A 16,438-nucleotide genomic window follows, 5' to 3' on the forward strand; every position below is an offset into this window, starting at 1 on the left:
AATCGAGAGAGAAGGAAAAGAAGTGTACATATAGAAAAGAATGGGGAGGGTGGCTGCAGGCATCCACCGCCACGCAAGAGTTCTTTTCGGAGCGGGCGGCGGCGTGGGGGAGTCGTCTTCATTTCACAGCGTTCGCTCACTGCGCGCACAACACACACACACACACAAACCAACCTAGCAGGTCGCAGCCTAGACATAACTCTCGTGCGCCGGCGCCCTCGGGGAAACAGATGTCCCTCGAACGGGTCTCCCCGAATTCCGGTGGCCGCCCCGAAGAGCGTCTGCGGCGATCGCACGAGGTGTCGAGTGACGGGGCCCAGGCGCTTTACGTGACCCGCTGGAGGCAGGCAAGCCTGTGTGATCTTCGTCTGCGTGTGGCGCCGACGCCTCCTCGGACTTGTCTCTCGCGTTGTCTGCAGCTCCTTACAATAATACAACACAGATAGCGTCACCTTCCAGCCGATTTTCTGCAAGATGCGTCTGCCCGCTTTTGTTTGGCTCAGCCTTTGTTTCTGATTGGCGAGATGGGCCTCAATGAGCTCGTCGACCGAGTTATGCAAGCCCATTTCCAAGAGTCTGCATGTAGACGCGCTCATAGGAACTCCAATAGCTTGCTTGACGGCTTTGCGGATGATGACGTCCAGCACCTGCGTGTTCGCTTTGTTCAGGAGGAGGTAAGGTGCAACATAAGTTATTCTGGTTACTACAAAGGCTTGGACGAGCCTAAGTGTGTCCCTCTCCTTGAGACCTCGGGTTCTTGACGCCACCCGTCGGAGCATATGAAGGATTTGTTCCGACGTGCGCTTTAGTTTCGCAACGGGTATAGATGCCCTGTTGTCGGCCTGGATGACTAATCCGAGAATTTTTGTGCTGGGGCATGGGAGGATGTCTTCGCCCTCTAGGCTGACTTTTATGCCCTCTTTTTGTTTCTTAGGCGCCCTTGGCCGGATGATCACCAGTGCTGATTTAGATGGGGAGCATCTAAGGCCACACCCTTTGGCGAATTTGTCCACAACATCTGCGGCTGCCTGCAGCGTGTCTTGGATCCATCCTAAAGAGCCTGCTTTTGTCGTCCAGAGCGAGATATCGTCGGCATATAGCGCATGCCCCAATCCTTCGATCGCTCCGAGCGCCTTTGGCAGGCCCAGGAGCGCCATGTTGAATAAAAGGGGTGACAATTGACGGATCCCTGGGGGGTCCCCTGGCTACCCAGTTTCACAGGAGGGGATACCTCTTCCCCCACTTTGATTCTCGCCTGGCGGTCAGTCAAGAAGTCCCGTACATAATTGTGAACCCGTTCTCCGCATCCGGTGCCCTGGAGGTTCGATAGGACGCTGGCGTGAGAAACGTTATCAAATGCGCCCTTGAGGTCAAGCGCCAAAATGGCTCTGGGCGAATGTCTCGTGGCCTGCTTCATGACCTCCTCTTTTATTTGTAGCAACACGTCCTGCGTTCCGAGGCGCTTTCGGAATCCAAACATGGTATCCGGCATCTGATCGGTGTTTTCTAGATGCTTTTGCAGCCTATTTAGCACCATCCGCTCCATCACTTTACCCACACAAGACGTGAGGGAAATGGGCCTTAGATTGTCAATGTGCGGGGACTTTCCGGGCTTCGGTATGAACCTGATCTCTGCCTCCTTCCATCGCCTCGGTAGGTTGCCGCTCACCCAGGCTTCGTTCATGTGCCGCAAGAGATCCTTCCTTGCTCTGTCGCTCAAGTTTTTAAGCAGCCTATACGTGATGGTATCTGGACCCGGGGCACTATTCTGACGGCTCTCGGCAATTGACACCTTAAGCTCAAAGTCGGTGAACGGTTTGTCCAGCGTCTCGTTGGGTGCTCCCCGATAAGATCCTGGCCGCTGTACACTCCTGTCCGTCTTGAGGTATTTGTCGCTAAGATCCTCAAAGAGCCTCTTTACATCGCCATTATAATTGTTCAACGTTCTCGTCATATTTCTGTTTGTCTCACCCTTGCTTGTCACTGGATCTACAAGGTGTCTAAGGAGCTGCCACGTCTTGCGAGCCGATAGAGTTCCCTGAAGTTCGTCGCACAGGCTGAGCCAGCTTTCCCTGGATAGCTCCGCAGCGTATTCCGCAGCCTGTTTGTTGATTTCTTGGATTTTCTTGCGGAGCTTTCTATTGTGTCGCTGCCGTTTCCAGCGTTTGGTCAGACTGCGCCGAGCTTGCCAGAGATGTGCCAGTTTTGCGTCGATACGTGGGGTTTGGTTTGTGGTTGCAATTCTCTCAGTGTGTTTTTCTACTAAGGTGATTTGTTCCTCTTCCCAGTGCTCGTAGGGCTTGCTCTCCGTCGTTGTCTCTTCTACCCCCTCCTCCTGTTCCTTCCTAAGGTTGTCCCAGTTCGTTATTCGTGCTATTCCGAACTTCGCCCTGAAGGCGGGGCCCCTTACTGTGATCTTCAGGACGTCGTGGTCGGACCCCAAGTTCACTCCTGTGTTTTGCCACGAAGCGTCCAGGATACCTGCCAAGAGCGACAGGTCAGGCGTGGTATCTCTGGCAGAGCTAGTACCCATTCGTGTTGGAGTGCCTGGTTCATTGAGCAAGGCCAAATTGTGCTGATCCATGAGGCTAGCTAGTTGCCTACCTCTTTTCGAGCAGAATTTGTACCCCCACGTAGTATGCGCCGCATTGAAATCGCCAAGTACGAGCAAAGGTCTATAGCCGGCTTTGTCCATGGCATCCTGAATTGTCCCCGCTAAGTCAAGGTCCTTCTTGGAAGGTCTGCAGTACATATTCAGTATAAAAACGTTGTGTACACTTCCTATACCTCGGCGGTGGATTTCAATCAAGGTGTGCTCACACCCTCTTTCTGTTGTTATACCCCTGCTACACTGGGGTCTAAATGTCATTTGAACCAAATGTCATTTGACTCAAATGCCAAGTTGTGCTGCTACACTACGTTTTAAAATGCCATTTGGCTCAAATGTCATTTGAGCCAAATGAGCACCGAGAAAGACATTTAAGATTTCAAATGCCATTTCCAGCACTCTCGGACGCAGCGTCTTCGATCGGCAATAAAAAATATAATACTTCCGTACGTAAAACAAACAAAATATTGTTTTTTGTAGAACTTTTTTCACTGTTTATTTACTTAAAATACGAAATCAACGTATTTAATCTTCATACTCTCAAAACCAGTGGGTCAGTTGCAAAAAAAAAAAACGCAAGACAGCCATATTTACAATCTTTTGTGTATGTGTGCACGTTTTTTGGACACAGTTTTTTTTTTTGCGAGTGTGCGCATTTCCGTAATTATTTTTTCCTGTTAATCCCCTGTAGTATTGTGAAAAACCACTTTTTACTGACAAATGGAAGGTAATTTGGAATCGAATGAGCAACCGGCAAGGCGCAGAAAGCGCGCGGCGGATGAAAATTCGCGACCCCGTCAGCGCAGTCAGCGTTGGGGCGAAGCCGAAACATTTGTGTTGATTGACCTGTGGGAAGGGCGGCTCGCGGACCTGCGGCGACAGAAAAGAAATAGCGTGGTCTACGACGAGATTGCTGAAGGCCTTCGGCAGGCGGGGTTTGAAAGATCCCGGGACCAAGTGCACGCCAAGATAGAAAATCTTGGTAACCTATTCAGGTGAGCACCAACTACTTATAATCACCGAGGTTAATGTTGTGATTCCACTGAAACGCTGTTCATCGCTCCCGAGCCTCTGTAATATTATTGGACGTTACTGTAGCACAAAATTGTCCCGTGGTGCAACCTGTAAATGGCCGGAAAACGCCAATAAACGCTCAGAAAATGCTGTTGCATAATATATTTCGTGGCGTTCGAGGACATCTAGACCGCAAATTAAAAGCGAAGCCTATTGCAAATATGTATGGGCCACTGCCCCTTGCAATGTTGTTGGTAAATCATAAGGTGCATTTAAATACTGTTTCAAGTGGTTGATATCACTGGAGGCTATTTCATAATATTTTATGTTTGCGTGCACTGTAGGCCATTAAGTCAGAGGAGAGAAACGTGCAACAGAAGTAGTACTACATAGAGGCTATTGCACAATGTATTGTTTGTGTGCATCATGGGCCATGAAGTGGGAGCAACCAGTTGAATATTTTAGCAATGTTCAACAGAATACCACGACATACTATGTGAAACAGTGTCATCGAATCCCTTCACTGCATCATTTCTTGCACAGAAATGTGCATTGTTTCCTGTGAGAGGCTGCTCTGCTTTAGCTAATGAATGCAGTGCATACGCAGGAACAAGTGAGCTTGAATGTTAAAGTCAGTTGTTTTGCCGAACTGTAAAGCCAAACATTGGTAGCTCAGATGGGGAAGCCTTTGCTAGAAAAATGAAGATGTGCTTGAAATGATGTACAACAACACTATGTGTTACATGCTGTTCGAACCAATGTTTATTCAGCCAGTGTATCATTCTTCAACCTTGACAACAATCACTCCTTGCAAGTTTTTGCACAATGCCTTTTCAGTGTGCATTTCATTTTTTTTACACCATCTATTCCAGAATTTATCAGAAAACACAGACGACAGGAGCTCCTCGCGTTAAATGGCCATTCTTCACCCGGGTAGGCAAGTTCCTTGGCAACCTTCCACGGAACAACCGAGCCTTGGTGCGTGAAAGCGCAGTCCCCAGTGTTGAGCAGGTATGGCAACGTATTGACTTTTATGCTGCACTAATGCTCTTGTTACAAGCACACTTGTCACATAAAAGGTGATCCGACACCATGACATACAATGCAAAAGACGTGTAGTGGCACCAGACAGAAAAACAATTGCACAACTTGACATAGTATGAGAAACCCAATACCGTCACAAAGCCAAAGATGACGTGGTTGGCTTGAAGGAAAGACAAGTTTATTGGAGCAAACTTGTGCTCGCCTAACAACTCAAAAACTACACAGGCATCAAAGCAGCAGTCAACAAAGTGACGTGCACAAGCGAGTGTCAGTGAATCGAATGCCGCGGGAATATATCTTTTGGCACGGGTGTTTCTTGAACCGTCGAATTACAACGAGAACGCTGTAGATTAAAGAAGACTATTCTAGGCTAGCGGCGTCAGGGTAAAACATTCTCTCTATCAAATGAGATAATCCATGCAGCATGAGAAAGAAAGGCTGGAGCATGCACTGATAACAGCCCGGCGCAGCCGGGTGGCACAAGCAAAAACATAAACAATCAAATCCCATGCATGGTTCGCGGCATTACAATACTATGAAAGGAAGCCAACAAAACACAATGCAAAAAATGTATTAACACCTAAAGCCACAACTTTCTGTATACAAGACAAACACATAAAGCAGTGGGATTTTGTATTGCAAGTGTGACGCCTTTTGTTGCCACTGATTTTTCATTCTCTCAACAGATCGTCATTGGAATGGAGAGGGGAGCATCAAGTGAAGTTATTGAAGATGATGTTGCACCCAGCACTTCAAGCGATGGCTTAGCAGAGGCTGAGCCTTGGTACAGCGACTTTGACCACGTCGAGTATGTACCAGATGACAATGGCGTCATACACGTGCCAGCAGTCACCCTGCTGGCTCCACCACAGACAGCTGAGCCGGCCAGGGAACAAACCATTGAGCAGCAGCCTCCACGGCAGAAGCGCAAGTCCACATCTCCTCCAGAACTTGTGGCCCTTCTCGAGGAGCAGAAGCTGATGCGCGAGGACCTCAAAGCAGCTCGAGCCAAGGAGTATGCACATCGGGAACGGCAGCTCGTCATGCAAGAAAAGCTCTACGGCGCCATGACACAGTACTTCAACACGCATTCAGCTCAAAAATAAAGTGTTCCCTCACTGCCGCCTCTTGTAATAGTCAACAAGGGCTGCCCTCACTTGATGTCCACTTCCTTCAACAGCATCAGTGTGGTGTGCTGGCTGCTCATACGCCACATTGCTGGCCTCAACGTCGGCACACCACTGAGGCAGAACACCATCACCAAAATGTTCGCACACATTGTTGAGGACACAGCATGCATGGATGGCCAGGCGAGCGTTGTCAATGTCGCACTCCATGCGCTTCAAAACGAAGCGAAATCGGGCTTTCATCCTCCCGAATGCGTTCTCCACAATTCGCCTCGACCTTGAGAGGTGGTAATTGTAGGTCTTCTGCTCTTCACTCAGCTGCCCTCGGTGGGGGAAAGGCTTCACCAGGTTTGGCGTAAGCGGGAAGGCTTGGTCGCACAGGATCAGTGGGGGCACTGCTGTGCCACTAATCACAGCTAGGGGGGCACGGAACAAGGGCCCCTCAACGGCTGTCGCCAGCTGGGACCGTTGGTAGACATACGCGTCATGGCACCGGCCCGGTGAGCCGACGTTCACAAAGCGAAATCTGTAGCGGTGATCCACCAAGGCAAGGAGGATCATGCTGTGCCTGCAGAAGTAACAGAAAAACAAGTGATGAAACATTAAGCATGGCACAGATTTTAAAAAAATCATGCATACTGAATAAGGCCAATATAGGCTGAACAGGTGCACCTCAGAGCTCCCACAGCATAGCAATTTAAGTGCGGCATGCTACGTTTTATTTAATTAGTACCTAGAAAGTTTATTTGATGAGATAAGATTGGGCATGATTGGCTTACCATCCTTTGTAGTTGATGTAGTCGCTGGCGTGTTCCTTCGGCGGCGACACAGGAAAGTGGCAGCCGTCCATGGCCCCGACGGCATTGGGGAAGTCACACACTGCTGCAAACTCTCGCATATGGTCTGTCATCCCCTGGGCTGTGGGCAGGCCAATCCACTCGTCTCCCATGACTTCTACTACAGCTTCGCAAAACTCTCGGTAGATGCTGTTCACAGTCGACCTCCCGACAGCAAAAATGATGGCCACTGACCTGTCCTCCGCGGACGAACAGAGCTTATATAGACCAACGGCCACACGCTTTTCCACGGGTATTGCCTCGCGCATCTGTGTGTTCATTTTCTCTAGAGCGCCTCTGCACGTTTCCGCAATGAAGCGGAACGTGGCGCGCGACACTCGAAAGTAGGTCTTGAACGCCTGGTCATCCAGTTGGGGAAGCGTGCGCTCAAACCATCCTTCGTTGCGGGGGAGCGCCCAGAACCGTCTTCCCGGTCTTGATGACAAAGAGGCGGCGGCGACGGCAGCAGCGATCACTCCGTTCATTCGGACCATCCTGTCCTCCGCAGCGTCCGCTTCGTATTTCGCTTCTTGCGCCTCTGCCTCCAATTGCATAACCGATGCCATCAGAGCTGCTATGCGTGCGTGACCGTCTCCGCCGGAGTCTTCGTTCTCCATGTCGCAACGGAAATGAAACGCAGCGGCGATGAGAACCTCGAATCAACAGCGAGCATGCGAGTATGGAGGCAGAATAACTTCAAGCATGGCTTCAAGCAAGCATGGTGGCGAGCGCAACGTTTATAGATGGCGAGCGCGAGCGACAAACCAGTGTAGCCAGACAGCACGAAACATGCGGCTAAAGGGATGAAAAAACATAAATTTCAATTCGAAATTACGCTAACAGCCACCGCGTTAGAGTCAAAACTGGTGTCTCTTCTAATTTGATATCATTTTACTCCCTCGGACTGCTCCTAAGTTTGATTGTTGTATTAGTGTACGAAAACAGAACGGAGCAACGACAGCGCCACTACAGCACAGCGAACAATTGTGAAAGCTTTTAAATGCCATCGAAATTGTAGTGTAGCACGGCGGATTCTGAATGGCATTTGAAGCAACCCATTTGAGTCAAATGACATTTTGTTCAAATGACATTTAGACCCCAGTGTAGCAGGGGTATTAGATGTTGTGTGGCCGCTATTGTGTTCCGCACCAGCACTGCTGTCCCTCTTTCCGTCAGATCGACGTACGTTACGAAGCCCGGGAGGTTGGGTTTCTTGTTTGTTTCCTGCATGACCAAGATGTCTGGCTTGCTGTCAAGTGAGTCCACATATTGTTGTAGCTCACCTGCCTTGCCTCTAAAGCCACGGCAATTCCACTGGAGAATTGTCGTGGTCTCAGTTGGCTTTTTAGTAGGACGCCCCATCTTGATTTGGGGTGAGGCTACTGGTTGTGTGACCACCCTCAGATCCCGTCTTGGCATACGGTACCCCCTTCCTTGTCTTTTGCGTCAGTAGAAGCTGATTAACGTTGGCTTCAAGCTTGTCTATCCTAGATATCTTTGAGGTCATTTGCGTCACCAGTTGTGATACCTTGTTTGCGAGCTGCCCAATGGTGCTGTTCATTTCTTGCATGGGATGCACCCACTCTGGTTCGTCCTTTGTGGCTGACATTGGTGACTTTTGGTGTTCCGGCTGGTCTGGCTGGATGTCCCGTTTGGGTACCTTTCTCCTTGCGTTGGTGTCCGTCCGTTGGCTACAGCTCTCAGTCTCGCTTTTATTTAATATCGATCGATACATTTCACTTAGATTTTCTATTTGTGCAGTTAGTTTAGCAATCTGCTCATTTTGTTTGGCTACCAATGACTTCAATTGTTCGCACTCTTTACATTGCTTCTGAGGCTCTTGCAATAATGGGGGAAATTGGTTGTCATCTATGATGGAGGATCTGTCTGACCAGCCCACCTGTTTTAGGTTGCTCCTAGCTGGTGTCTTGTTCCTGGACCTTGAGCTGGACCTCGACTGCTGTCTGCTGCCGTCACCGGCACGTGTTGAACCGGTGTTGGAGGTACTCCTCTCCTTTCTTCTTGGAGTCGCCGATCGGTCCCTTCGACTTTGGCTCGAAGACCGGTCCCGCCTCGACAGCCGCTGCTGCTCCACCGACGCTTTCTGTTGCAGGCCTTGTTGCGACTTCACCTGATGTTGACCTTGCGCCTGTCGTCGCTGCTGCTGCTCTCTCCGGCGAATAACGTACGGAGTGACGAAGCGCCTCGAACATCCTTTGGCGCCCGTAACGTGAGCGCCTTCGCACAGGGAGCACTTTGCCACGCAGGTGTGGTCAGGACCTGGGTCGCGCGTACCGCACTCGTGGCAGGCGCGTGTTCCTGGGCGTGGGCAGGCCGTGTTACGGTGGCCCACCTCGTAGCACACACTGCACACTGGTACTGTTTTCTTGTGGAGTGTGCACCGGTGTGCCGTTCCGTAGAGGTAGACGCAGCGGGGAACTTCTGACCCTGCGAACGTCAGGATCACAGTAGTTGACTTTTCCCCCATCCGCCTTGCTGCGTACAACTCGAAGCCGTCCTGCTCGATGTTTTCAATACAGACAGCGTGGCCTCCCAAGAGAGCCAGCCGCCCTCTTGGGATGCGGATGCGCGATGGAATGCGCACTCATCGTCCGCAACAGGAACAGGCGCCGCGTTGTTTTTTTTTTTCAGCGAGGAAAGCCGCATAAACAGACGTGACATCAGAAAGGAAAAACACGGCGATGAGATGTAATTGACTTGGGAGATATAGGGCTGGAAAAGAAAACCTCGTTTTTCGGTCAATGCCACCAGGTGTCGCCGAATGCAGCTGTTTGAAATGCTACGCTGGGCGGCCTATTTTGTGCACCTGAAGCTGCATGAAGATAAATTGACTGGGAAATTATTAAAGCCGACAATTTGGGTGAGAGCTTAGCGCCACCGAGATTAGATAGATAGATAGATAGATAGATAGATAGATAGATAGATAGATAGATAGATAGATAGAGAGAGAGAGAGAGAGAGAGAGAGAGAGAGAGAGAGAGAGAGAGAGAGAGAGAGAGAGAGAGAGAGAGAGAGAGAGACTTCTTTATTGAGACCAGCGATGTTCTCGCGAGAGTGGTGCCCTCTTCACGGGTATCCAAGCGCCGCCGTCTTGGCTACAACCGCCTTCTCAACCAGCAGGAGCTGGTCGGTGAGACGGCAGCTGGACAGCAGCGTATTCCACTGCTATGGGGGATGAGGAGGAGGTGTAGGAGTCGTGCGTTTTCATTATGGTCGCACTCCAGGAGGATGTGTCTGAGTGTGTGCAGTGTTTGCATTGGGCTTTAGAGTGATAATGGAACAAGAGGTGCATTCGCATTGGATGTGGCAACTTGTTCCATTGCAGCAGACTGAGTATTGTTTCTTGAGTCTTCGTAGCCTTTGGATGGGGTAGCGGGAGTGTTCTGCCGGTCAGTCTGTAGGGCTGGGTGATCTCTCGGTACGTCGTTAGTGGGGCGAGCTCTGCGTTCTCCTCCACGACCTAGTCTACAAAAACTTAAGCCTCAGACCTTACGGTTGGCAACTTCACTGCCCTCCAGGGAGGAATAGGCCGGTTCCTACACAATTTCGACGTCTCTGCCCGGTTGCTTGGTCGTCAGTATGTGATGGGTCGTCTGTGCCACCCAGACCGAGGTTAAACTCCTGCATGCTTGATTAGAATTCTTTATGATATGATAAAGGTTTCTTTGGTTCGTGCCAGGACTAGTGCTACAGCTATCCTCTTGTGAATTGTTGCAGGGTGGCGCCGCTCACGGGGTCTGCCGTCGTCGTTACCACCGCAGTTTTTGCTCGCCGTCCATGGTTTGAGGCTGCATGAGTGTAGGAAACCATGGTGATGGACACATACCTTTTACTGAGGTCCTTTGACTCGCGTCATCTTTGTTGATAGTCGGGATGCATGTTTCCAGGTAGCGGGCGGATCTTGATGTGGAGTCGCCATTCCTGCGGTATTTCCTTGGTGTCGTGGGATTCGACTGCATCAAAAATGTCGATGGGAGAGAGAGAAAAAATTCAGGTTCAATCATCTGTCGATGGAATATGCAAGGAGTCAGATTGTATACTGCGCGTGCAAGCACGCACACGCCTTTAGATCCGCTCGCGTCCCCTAATAACGAGATTTCATATATAGGGTGCCCCAGCTATCATGCACCAAGATTAAAAAAAAAAGCAATGGCGCCACTCGAAAAAAACCACGTGCGTAATGTTCGCAGTACTGTGGAGAAGCGGATAGTATTATTTATGTTAATGAGACTTGTTGTTTTTTCGTTTATTAAATATTTCTAATTAATCATCTAACTCGATAAGTACTCTTGTAATAATTAACATGCTAATTAGGCACATGTAGGTACCCACGAGAGGCATCTAACTACGGTATTTTCATTTATTCGGGCTGATAACGATTCAGCGCGAAATATGAAAAATACCACGTGACGGCGCTCCCGCCGGCCTCATAAAGCGGCGACCCCAAATAAGGTGACTGGAAGCAACTGCTTCTCCGGTCACCCGTCCGAAGAGACACCGCATCACTTTGGTAATGGAACGCAAGGAAGGAGCAGCAACAGCAAGTTTCGCAGGGCACGTGTGGCCGATAAGGCATAAACTTGGTCGCGGTTTCTTCTTTCTTTCTTTTCTTTATTTCATTCTGGCGAACTCAGAGGCAGCTTGCTTGAGGGCATTGCTTTACGAGGCGGGCGGGTGCGCTATCACGGGGTATTTTTCATATTTCGGAGGGTTTCATTATCAGTCAGAATAAATGAGTACGCAATTAGTTGGTAGCTCAAAATACCGCCGTTAGATGCCTCTCGTGGGTACCTACATGCACCAAATTGAGACTTTATGATTAGAAGAGTGCTTTTCGAGTTAGATAACTAATTACGATCAATCAGTAAATTAAAATGAAAGAAAAAAATTACTGCCCGCTTCTCCACAGTACTGCAAACATAATGCACTAGATTTTCTTCGAGTAACAACAATGCTATTGTAATGATGACAGCGCCGATGACCCCCGTCTTGACGATGACCCCCCTCCCTTCTCGTGGCCTTGCTGGGCCTCCCCATCCCGTGGCGGATGTTGGGGCGGCCTCCGCCGACGCCAGCGAGCCGCAACCCTTTGTTGGGCCTCGACGGCGGCTTTTGTGCGGCGTCGGGGGAGGCTTTCCTTTCATCTTGACCTTCGGGGACGGCCGGGGGGGGACGGAGGTCAAAACCCTTTTTGGCATGTGCGCTGCTGTGGGGGAGGCGGCATTGCTCGCGCCCTGCTCGCACACGCTTCGACGAGTTTGTCGAGAGCTGCGACTGCAAGTGGTCGCACGAAGACTCGCTCCCGTGGCGGTTTCTGGGCGCCAGACCCCACGCATCTTTCCAGCCAACCGTGCGGCGGTTTGGCACCTTTTTGGCCTCCGGGCCCCCACGAGGGATCGTGCCGCGATACTCCCTTGCGCGCTGCGGCGCCTTTTCATTTTAATCCAGTTTTCCTTGTCTTATGTTATGCTTCGTCGTCTCTTGTAAATACGTGTAAATAGACTTCTTTTTCTTCATCACCTACTGGCCTCGTCTCGTCATCGGGTCCTTCACCACCCTCCACGACGACACCAACCACCTCCACCAACGAACCAAACTTTACTGCTATTTTTTTAATCTTTGTGCATAGTAGCTGGGACACCCTGTCGAAGCGCCGCAAGTGATTGTTGGGTGATATTAATCGAGCTCACGTTTAACGGATTCTGAAGGAACTTGCGGCGCCTTCAGGCAGCGCCGCAGCGATTATGCAAACGACACGCCGGGATGTACAGCAGCACTTTCCTACTTCGATACCTTGGAGGTGACACCTCGTCTACAGTCGCAGATTGCGGTGAAAAGCCCTTACGTCAAATGTATCCGTGCCAGCAACCATGCGCACTTAGGCGTACGTGCAGTACGAGACACATCCCAGGACACATCCCAGGACATGCCAGCGCACGCAGGCGAAGTTGCTACCGAGGCGCCACTGATCGCGCAAGAGTACGGCACTGAACGGCACGTCGACAGACAATGTCGCCCTACAGTTTTGTCTACGTTTTCACGAAGGTACCGCCATGTGCAAAGGCGCAAGAATCGGGTGCGGACACGCCACTGTTCATCGCGATCACGGTGTAAGATATAGTGATCGCGATGTATCACAGCGCCAATCTCCAACGGCCATGTGCGAAGCGGCTCCAAAGAAGGGCCGCGACGATCCGGCGGGAAACGGCAGCTGCCCGGGCTCTATAGGTGACCGGTAAAAAGCGCAAAGGCTCATGGGTACGTCGTCTGCTCCAGCCACTTCCGGTTCGAGATCTCGCCTGGCCTCCCGTACGCCGGCGGCTTTCAGGCGCGTGTGTGCGTGTTGTTTATTTGCCACAGGGTGCTTACCTTTCAGGGGAGCCCCTAGTAGGATTCATCGTTGTTATTCATTGAATGTGCGATGCATCAGCGTTTGTTTTTTCGGTGGAAACAGATAAACAACACGCGCACGCGCGCATGAAAGCCGCTGGCCTACGGGAGGCGAGGAGAGCTCTCGAACCGGAAGTGGCTGGGCTCCACGGGAGCAGACAATGCACCCATGAGCCTTTGCGCTTTTTACCGGTCACCTATTCACACCGTGTGTTGTGCGAAGCGGCTCCAAAAAGGGTTTCCGCGCGTGGAAAGAGGCCCGAGAGCGAGAGTGCGTCGCCTGCGAGGGGCAGGCAGGCATTTGAGCGCGACGCGTGGCCAAGGATTCGGTCCAACAAAGGCCATCTCCACGGCAGCGGGTCGGAACCGCGAGCACGCGGCCAAACAACGAACCCGCTGGGGGGTGGAATTGAAAAAGCCAACGAGGCGTCTACCGCTGCTTTAACGCGAACGGAGTATACGGTAGTTTGGAAAAGAGCCGCGCGCGCTGTTTGCGGTCGTTCACGCGGCACGGTTGGCGGTGCCCGGCGGTGGACGTAGTTCGGCAAACTTCCGCGGCAGCCAGCCATTGCGGGAAAGCTCTCCTTAAGGAGCAGCTACGTTCTACGATGTCTCCGCGCCTGCAGTTGGGACAGTGTAAACTACACCGACCGGGTGTAACACCGTTGATTAGAGGGAAGGCCGAACACGAAATACATGCGTACGCCACGGAGGCGCCGAACGAGGCCATGTCCGGGCCATATTTACACTGCCTCCATGTGATCCAATCAGCGCTACAAGATTTTTTGCTGGTTTGTCTTCTTGCCACGGAAATAAAAAAAAAGAAGAAAGAACACCCCTAGCTGTGTTTGAGGAGCACAAACCACGCCAATAACCTTCGCCCGAATCAAGACACAGCCACCTCATCCATACAAAGACCGCGCAACCTCAATGTTGCGACAGCGTAACGCCCCTGTCGTCACGTAGGGAGGAGGAAGACAGAAGGACCGTCTAGGCAGCTCAGCATTCGAAATACCGCTCCCGTTAAAGGCGGACGCACCTCATCGCGTCCACATTTCTTGAATCTAAGTTCCGCCGAATCGCATGCATACACGCTCTACGGTGCGCCTTTGCAGTGACTCTCTTCTGGTGTGGCGATAGCAGCGACGGCGGTTGCGACCCTGCGGCGCCGCCACGGACGATTTGGCAGGGCTAAAAGGTCGAAATGTGCCGCAATCTCGAATCGACAGGAATCAACTCGAGCGCACTACCTCCTCCCCCTACGCTATCTCTCTCTCTCACTCCTTACTCTTTCAATCCGGCGCCCATGCAAATGGAGCTGGCGCTTTCAGCCATTGCTTTTAACGCCGAGATACTGGCCTCCATTGTGTACACCTTAGACTCCAAGCAACGAGCGGTCGATCTTATCTCGAGAAAACCGCTTGTGTGAAACATTGACGCATCCGAGATCTTTCATCGTACAACAACCCCTATATTTATCAATTTCCCGAGGCAGCTTACGATTCCATTATGCTGAAAGGTCTTGAGCCTCTTTGCGACACAAAATATCCGGCGAGGTAGAGATACTAGCTCTCCTTTGCTACTCGCGCTAAATCAAAAATACTAAAAATTAAATGAGAGAACGAACAAAAACGAGATAGAGGGGATATCGGAGAATAAGGAAGCGCTCAAGCTCCGGTATAGAAGGTAACACCCTGTGTTTGCTTTCGGTCCGGCTCCATTTGCCTGTCGCCGCAGAATACGACAGGAAGGAAAAAGGGTAAACTTAAAAGGTGGCATATTATCTCGGGCTGTTTCGCAAAGCGAGCGGGGCCGTGTACGATTCGAAGTGCCGGAACGTAGAATGTGTGTCCTCATCGAGGCCTGACAAACGAGGAAATCAGAAAGATAATATGGACTGTGTCGCATTTTCACGGGCAAGGATACGTTTAAAGGGACCCTGCAACACTATTTTTCAATTTTTTTTTGGAATCCTAAATGCTTGCAGAACGTAGTCAACCAACCCATCTAGTACTTAGATTAGAGGGTCGCAAATTACCTCAGCCAAAAAATTACTGCTCCATGCCCATCAGATAACGTAGAAATTTGCTCAGAAGATTTTTCTCTTTCCCGGTCTTGGTGTGCTTGGACCGCTGGAATGACGTCATTACAGTGGTGTAGCGGCTATTGGCCGGCTTTCTTTCAGTTGCACGAATGAGCGCATTCGATAGCCACTTAAAAAAAAAGCCCCAAAAGCAAAGTAGAAACGGAAGGCGTATCTACTGCGACGAGCAAAGCACGCAGTGCCGCGCCATGCTGGCGATAGCTATAGCTTTCGCAGTGCTTCCAGACGCGCCGGAAAGAGTTAACGTGTTTATTGAAAGTGTTGCAGAGGCCCTTTAAAATTGTGTACCTGCAATGGGACTGTATCGGAAGGGGACAGAACGCAATCGTGTCGCAAAGAGACGCGTAAGCAGGCCAAGTTGTGCGCACTGTACAGGGCGTGCGCATTCTTTCCCGAATACCTCACAGCCCAATCGTAACGCCTTTACCTGCGCAAAACTGGATAATTTGAGAAGCCCACTCATTTAGTCGTTATTATAGCGTGAATAGAGAATATTGGTCGAAGAAAAGTTCGACAGAAAAACAAGAAATAAAAAAATTATCAAGTTGAATTAACAATATAGAAACGTTGAGTTTTACAGTGCCCTCACAGGACAAATACAAAAGTACGAAAATCCAGAACGTATAAACTAAAACGTGAAAAGGAAATCTGGAGCCGCACCAACCGGGTAACACCCTGTTTTTGCACACAAATGCAAAACTGGCAACATTGACACTTTAATCATTGCACTAGTGTAAAGTGCAGATCATTGGTTGAAGGAAAAAAAAAAACTCAATAGAAGAAAAGCGGCAACGAACCCTTACACATTTGTACACAATTCCCGCAATTTCCTTGCACATTTCATTTTACCGCATTACAATGCAGAATCTTTAGGCCAAGTCCCGAGTTTTTTAAAATTATTATTGAGGGGGGGGGGGGGGGAAGGGGAAGGGGGGTTATTAACACGCATTTTTAGCGAAGCGAGCGAGTTCGAAGCTGTCGTTTCCTTCACGCCATCCTGCCCGCCGGTTTGCTGGCGTAGGCCATGACGACACACTGGAAAGTTCCAGGGCTAAATTTAGCGTACTTTTAGGGCGGTTAATCCAACGTTACTAGATTAACCTAACCTATCTAGTAACGTTGGGTTAATCAGTGCAACCTTCGCGTGAGCTAGAAACAAGAATGTCGATATTAACCATGCAATGAGCGAGAATTTACTCTGCGAATGCTGCACAAGTATGAAAACAAATAGCAAACCGGTGCGACATTCTAAAGATGGCGCAAGTTTTGTTTATGTCATAGTTAGTTTATAAGA

General features: G+C 50.2%; 2 protein-coding genes across 2 annotated transcripts; one reads left to right on the forward strand and one right to left on the reverse strand.

Annotated features, from left to right (window-relative positions):
• Nucleotides 1-230: 230 nt before the first annotated feature.
• On the forward strand, nucleotides 231-5,772 carry LOC144153358 (uncharacterized). The gene is made up of 5 exons (XM_077685009.1): nucleotides 231-347; nucleotides 2,397-2,497; nucleotides 3,373-3,603; nucleotides 4,495-4,633; nucleotides 5,353-5,772. Exons 1-5 carry the CDS (start codon nucleotides 231-233, stop codon nucleotides 5,770-5,772), a joined length of 1,008 nt encoding a protein of 335 aa, XP_077541135.1.
• A 9-nt stretch (nucleotides 5,773-5,781) lies between these two features.
• Nucleotides 5,782-7,282, reverse strand: LOC144153994 (uncharacterized). Its single transcript, XM_077685796.1, has 2 exons — nucleotides 6,573-7,282; nucleotides 5,782-6,361 (listed from the first exon to the last, which is right to left on the reverse strand). The coding sequence occupies exons 1-2, from the start codon at nucleotides 7,244-7,246 to the stop codon at nucleotides 5,782-5,784; spliced, it is 1,254 nt and encodes a 417-aa protein (XP_077541922.1). The 5' UTR covers nucleotides 7,247-7,282.
• Between the last annotated feature and the right edge of the window lie 9,156 nt (nucleotides 7,283-16,438).

Source organism: Haemaphysalis longicornis, unplaced genomic scaffold, assembly GCF_048455015.1.
Source record: "Haemaphysalis longicornis isolate Haplotype H1 unplaced genomic scaffold, Haemaphysalis longicornis Haplotype H1 scaffold_9, whole genome shotgun sequence".
Lineage (NCBI taxonomy): Eukaryota > Metazoa > Arthropoda > Arachnida > Ixodida > Ixodidae > Haemaphysalis > Haemaphysalis longicornis.